Source organism: Syngnathus scovelli, chromosome 1 (assembly GCF_024217435.2).
Source record: "Syngnathus scovelli strain Florida chromosome 1, RoL_Ssco_1.2, whole genome shotgun sequence".
Taxonomy (NCBI): domain Eukaryota; kingdom Metazoa; phylum Chordata; class Actinopteri; order Syngnathiformes; family Syngnathidae; genus Syngnathus; species Syngnathus scovelli.
The window spans coordinates 11,993,300-11,999,948 of NC_090847.1; the positions used below are offsets into that span (position 1 = coordinate 11,993,300).

The 6,649-nt window shown below is 42.6% G+C and overlaps 1 protein-coding gene across 1 annotated transcript; it reads left to right on the plus strand.

Annotated features, from left to right (window-relative positions):
• Positions 1–383: 383 nt before the first annotated feature.
• On the plus strand, positions 384–6,547 carry LOC125993569 (eukaryotic peptide chain release factor subunit 1). The gene is made up of 11 exons (XM_049762222.2): positions 384–550; positions 878–987; positions 2,354–2,529; positions 2,752–2,891; positions 3,407–3,545; positions 3,677–3,867; positions 4,799–4,928; positions 5,051–5,224; positions 5,308–5,372; positions 5,445–5,592; positions 5,831–6,547. The coding sequence occupies exons 2-11, from the start codon at positions 902–904 to the stop codon at positions 5,911–5,913; spliced, it is 1,332 nt and encodes a 443-aa protein (XP_049618179.1). The 5' UTR covers positions 384–550; positions 878–901; the 3' UTR covers positions 5,914–6,547.
• The last annotated feature ends 102 nt before the right edge of the window (positions 6,548–6,649 follow it).

Consider the following 6,649-nt stretch of genomic DNA (forward strand, 5'->3'; position numbering starts at 1 on the left):
TTTTGAATGTCTTTTCTTACATTGATAGCTTGCTTGACAAATTAAAGAGATTTTGTTGTATACCTCTTGTACAATGATATTCTATTCTATTCTATTCTATTCTATTCTATTCTATTCTATTCTATTCTATTCTATTCTGAAGGTGCGAAATATCAAAGTGGCCTCTGCATCTTTTGATTTTTCTGTACGTGGTCCTTGGAAGAAAAAGTTTAAGATCTCCCATTTCAAACGCACCAAAACTTTTACTACATATCCCATAAACAACTGCGAAATGCGCTTTCCTCTCTATGACGCGAATGACCACGAGTCGTCCAATGGTTGCGTCGAGTGTGATGATTGACGCACAGGTCACATGCTACTATTGGTTTCTATGCGGTTTCCAGGAAGTGAACGCCGCCACTTGGAACCACCTCCTACATGTGAGCTCAGTCGGCGGCACCACGCGCAGCGTGCGGAGGAGAGAGACCGGCGGAAAGGCAACGTCATCCCTCGGACCACCGACTCGACGTAGAGTAGAAAACAGCAAGCGGAGCGGCGTTGTCCGAGGCAGGTACGGTATTCATTGTCATTTCTGATGTTTTAATCGCAAGACCGCAGTTGGTGTCGAGAAGAACGGGGCGAAAGTAGGTCGAATTAGGTAAGAATCGGGTGGACTTTAGGGCCTGGCAGACTGTAGGCCTGTTAGCTCTCCGCGCACTTTACTAAGAGAGACAGCCCGAGTAGAAGCTCTCGTCTGCGGTCTGTCGGAGCGTCAATACTGGCCAAATGCCTTAAAGGACACCCCACCATTCATTTGGCGAGGTACCCAACTGTAATTGTGTGCTAACCTTTTTGACTGCTATTCCATTATATTTACATCCCTTTCCTTGAATTTTAGGTGCTGAACAACTACAGCAGAAAGATGGCGGACGACCCCAGCGCGGCGGACAGAAACGTGGAGATATGGAAAATCAAGAAGCTGATCAAAAGTTTGGAAGCTGCCCGTGGGTAAGGATGCGATGTCGTGTGTCGTGTGTCGTGTGAGCCTTATTGTTGTAACCGTAACCGGTCGATACTGCTGGACATCAGCGAAGAAGGGCCGACTTTGGGAGTGGTTAGCTTAGCATATCTAGCTTTCTGTCGCTGTGGCTGCTAGCCTGCTACTGAATGGGTGCCGTCGTCGCGTTTTGTCGGCCTGATTAAAAAAATAAAAAGACGATTGTGACTACGTGGCCACCGCAACGTCTTGCTTTGCCCATTTTCACACACATTGGGTAAATAAAGCGCGTCCAACCCGGTAGACAGACTAAATCGCGATGCAAAAGACATCCGTTATAAACGTCATCTCTGGAGTGAGGCCGCCATGGGTGTCTTTAGCGAGATGGCTAGTTGCTGAAATTGAGAGGTCGGCAATCTTCCAGTCCGTCTATTAGTCACCCGAACTACTTGATTTATCTTTCATCGAGTGACTTCAAGCGGGGAACTGCCCTAAAAACCTGCCTCATTATATGGCAGTAGTTTCAATGTAACGTAATTGTTTCAACATGGTTAAAGTTGATTGAATCGCTCTTGTAATGGTTGAACTTTTGACAATTTATAATCGAAGGTGTTCCGTCCTCCACCTCAACCAGTGGCCGTTTTCCCCTTTAGTAACCCTGCTTGTTGCCACCTGCCACTGAGTGCTGTGTCAGCCTGCTCTTGTCCCTCTTGTGAGGCCAGTTCATGGAGCGATCATAATGTGGGAGAGCTAGAACTAGTAGTACTCACCCCTGTGCGCCTAAAGTCTCGACCCCATGCTGATTTTTACTACGATGCACTGTAGAAGTGCCTGTCTATCATATTGCCTAATAACACAAATTATAATTATATTCATAGTGTGGTACAGTTGAGCACCCTAACCGTGTTGTTCAAATAGTGTACCACAGAAACATCAGCGCTTAACAATGTTTTGATGACACAAGCAAAAAACTTTAATTCCATCACTGTAGTTAAGCTGAGAAGAAAAAAAAGGCAATACTAAGATCCTTGTCACTCTGCCGAGGCTGCTCACAGTTCACCTGGACTAGCGTTAAATGCACCAATGGCCCACTGAACTAAGTGGACAATTAAGGCTTATGTTTTTTTTTTTTCCAGTAAACCTGAACTGGGATTGACAAACATCTTAAAGCAAGAATTTGGGCTGCTTTTAATTGTTTGGTGTCTGCCAAAATACAAAATTTTTGTTACCAGCGTAAGACAACACAAGACAAAAAAAACAGTTCCTCATAGGTGGAAAAAACAGTCAGGTCACTCATAAATCACGCACGGTACGATGGTATAAAAACAGTCATGGCCTCCTGTTTTTTTATTTGTATTTATTTTTATTTTTTTTTAGTAATGGCACCAGTATGATCTCGCTGATCATCCCACCCAAGGACCAGATTTCCAGAGTGGCCAAGATGTTGGCAGATGAGTTTGGCACCGCTTCCAACATCAAGAGTCGAGTCAACAGACTCTCCGTACTTGGGGCCATCACCTCTGTACAGCAAAGACTAAAGCTCTATAACAAGGGTAGGTCAAACACATCTAATAGAAATACATTTACAATGTTCTAAAATAAAAGGGATTTCAAAATCAAAAATGGGTTGTTTAACCCAATGAGAAACACTTTTTTAAAATAAAAATATTCCACTATTTATTGAGTGAAATGATTGTATTGCTGAACAGTAGAGAATGTTACGATGTATAATCATCTGAAAACTGCATGTTTTTTTGTTTTATTGTGCTTCTCAGTGCCACCAAATGGCTTAGTAGTGTATTGCGGCACCATTGTTACGGACGAAGGAAAGGAGAAAAAAGTTAATATCGACTTTGAGCCTTTTAAGCCAATCAACACCTCCCTGTACCTCTGTGACAACAAGTTCCATACTGAGGTGGGTATTTTTACTTTTGTGTAGAATGGATTTACATAAGTTTGAATTTGTGCACATTCCCAGAAGTGGGTGTCGTCCGCCCAGCCCTGCCTTTCTGTCCCTGACCCACATGGGCCTGGCCCGTCCCTCTTCAGCAAGTGCCATGTGGAGTTGTGAACATAATTTCCATGTCGCATACAGGCACCGCTCAAGCAGACGCGTGGCCAAATAAAAAAAGAACAACAGACACGCGTGCACAACGTGGTAAAAAACAATATGGGACACATGTCATTGTGCTCTGTTAAGAAAAAAGGAAACAATTTAGTTTTAATTTTTCCTTACTTGGCTTCATGTCAGGTGTGCAGCACCTGCGTATGAGGTGGTCGCAGTAAGTCTGTTCTCGACAGCGTTTGGCTGACTTGGACAGGCTCATGTGAAGCTGAAATAGGGACGGAAAACTCGGGGACGGAGGACGATGTCCACCTCTGATCATTCCATTTTATCTCATGCTCTCCATCTTTTCCTTTTTAACGTAGGCATTGACAGCCCTGCTCTCAGATGACAGTAAGTTTGGCTTTATTGTGATTGACGGTAGTGGGGCGCTGTTTGGCACACTGCAGGGAAACACCAGGGAGGTGCTGCACAAGTTCACTGTGGATCTTCCTAAGAAGCACGGTATTATACCACAATACTCGCACACCCAATTTTTAGATTTGTTAAAACCCATCAAGGGCTTCATTAGTTGTAGTCATTTCATGAATGAGGCTAAAATATAGTATAAACCTTTCTCTTCATCTTTGTTTTAGGCAGAGGAGGACAGTCAGCTTTGCGTTTTGCCCGTCTTAGAATGGAGAAGAGGCACAACTATGTGAGGAAAGTGGCCGAAACGGCTGTCCAGCTCTTTGTGTCCAACGACAAAGTCAATGTGGCAGGAATGGTTTTGGCTGGTTCTGCGGACTTCAAGACTGAGCTCAGCCAGTCTGACATGTTTGACCCAGTAAGTATGTGCTCTAATCATCTGAAGTATGTTGCGTTTTGATTGCGTGATTTTCTTCAGTTGAGGGATTTTGACAGTTTGTTATAGGTCACTTGATAATGAGATGTCTGTGGAGGGTGGACTTAATGCTTCAATTACTTTAACATCAGAATGTTGTTTATTTTCCCATGTAGACTTTAACGCATGCTCATACATGTTTCCCTATTTCAGTTAATCACTTATGTTTGGTGTCTTAAGCACTATCAAAAGAGCGGGAGTGTTGTTGTTTGGCTGATTGCCCAAGATAATCACAGTCATATTGATATACCAGTACATTACATCACAACGTCAAGTGTGATATTGCTTGTCTACAACAGTTATAGCAGCGTTATTTATTAGTTAATAAATGAGCCATGAACATTGATTTCAGCAGCAAAAAAATCAAACTCTGAGGGAGCATGTTGAATGATTGGATTTGTCCACTTCACTGCAGGTCATGTAACGCTATCATGCGATTTAGTTGGTGCTCCATGATGATCAAAATTTACGTTAAGTAGTTTGAAAATGCAAACTAAAACAAATCAAAACCAATTGACTTTGTGACTATGCATTCATTCGTTGCATTAGCATGTTAGCTGAATATCCGCTTCAGTTTGTACGCTTAACATGTTATTAAGTCCAGTCCAGTTACAATTGATTTCTTTTGTCTTTTTTTTAATTTTATTTTTTTAAATACTCTTAGAACAAAATGCACTGGATGAATGAGAATATCTACAAGCTTAAATATGTCATTTAATGAGATGAGCACACCTAACCCTTATCCAATCAAATTGCTTGATCCAAACTAACTGTTGCATAAGTAGAAATATACACAAGTGATAAATTGATTGATTTAATGAATTGAGTTTGACATTGTCGCTCTGTTTTTAACCACTGGACATTTCTGTTTTAGAGGTTACAGGCCAAAGTTCTGAAGTTAGTGGATATCTCCTACGGTGGAGAAAATGGCTTCAACCAGGCCATTGAGCTCTCGGCAGAAGTTCTCTCCAATGTCAAGTTCATCCAAGAAAAGAAACTAATAGGTAGGTTGTTTTATTAGCATGGTGGCACAACTTTCAGCGTGTTCATCAAGAGAAGTGCCTGTAAAATTTGCCTGATCCTCCTCATTCTCAAAAAGCATTACCTCTCATTTGTGGTGCTCCAGGACGTTACTTTGATGAGATCAGTCAGGACACTGGGAAGTACTGCTTTGGTGTGGAGGACACACTGAAAGCCTTGGAGATGGGAGCGGTGGAGATCCTCATAGTCTACGAGAACTTAGACACCATGCGTTACATTTTACGTGTGCATGGGGCCGAGAGCAACGGCGCTGAGAATGGTACACATAGACCACATGCGCCAGAAGTCACCTGAATGTGAACCGCGCAGCCTCACGCTCAATGTGCTTTCTGTGATTCTCAGATGAGAAGACTTTGTACTTAACGCCAGAGCAGGAGAAAGACAAATCTCATTTCACAGACAAAGAGGTGAGGACTGCACACGCTGAAGTAAGTAGCGTTGAGTTAAACTGCTCAATCCTTCTGATTTGACGTTGACAGACGGGGCAAGAGCACGAACTGATCGAGAGCATGCCACTGTTAGAGTGGTTTGCCAACAATTACAAGAAATTTGGAGCCACGCTGGAAATAGTCACAGACAAGAGCCAAGAAGGATCTCAGTTTGTCAAGGGCTTTGGAGGCATTGGGGGTGAGCACATTCGAGTCACAGCAGAGCAGTCAAAACTCCCGATACATTAAAAAATTATGTGTACACCAAATGTAGACGTATGCAAAAACGTACATCATGAACAAAAAGCCAGTTGTAAACTGCCATTGTCATTTAATTAACAGTACTTGTGTTATTTAAATGTTATGGCAATGACACACTGGACAACTCTCACATATGCGCAGTGGGTGATGCGATGTCATCTTTGTGACCCTCCCAGGTATCTTGCGGTACAGGGTGGACTTCCAGGGCATGGAGTACCAAGGAGAGGACGACGAGTTCTTTGATTTGGATGACTACTAGGTAGTCGGGGACTGATATATTGGGAGAGAAAAAACAAAGGAATGAAGAATTAAGGAAAGAAAAATGCCACCTCTCTTGCAGCAAGTGAGGGGCTCAACTGTGTTGACCACGTAATGACAGCCAACTTACAATTTACTTGTTGAATACACAACCTTGCACATACATTTCATCTGTACACACATCCAAGTACATCACACAGGCTGAAGAGGAGTGAAATTGTCTTTCATCCAGAGAGGGAAAAAGCCTTCCCTGAATAAATCCCTGCCTTATAGAGTGCTGGTTCCTTCCCCTAGTTGGATTGGACGCAACTCATTTTTGTTCCTTTTTGCCCCGTTTCCCTCCATTTTGAATGAACACAACAGCAAGTTCCCAGTGTTTGCTGCCCTCAACCCATTTGAAAGGTGAACATTTGACTCTGATACGATACACATTTAAATGTAAAAAAAAAAAAAAAAAGGTTTTTTCCTTTTCTCCCATCCCTCTGTCCTCCCCTCTATGCTTAATCATTTTTTTCTTTTCATTTTGTACTGGCAACTGCTGCTGTTGTATTTTATGAGAGTGGGGGATTTTTTTTAACCTGGGTTTCTGTAGAGAAAGGGGGACAACGTATTAAAATTTGAACTGCTGAAAACCATCGCTACCTCCTCATCTCCTGTGCTCTCAAACCTCTTCTCTTTGCCTGACCATCTCTTTGGAGAAGCCTGAAGATTTCTGTTTCCCAGTTGCCAGATGTGTT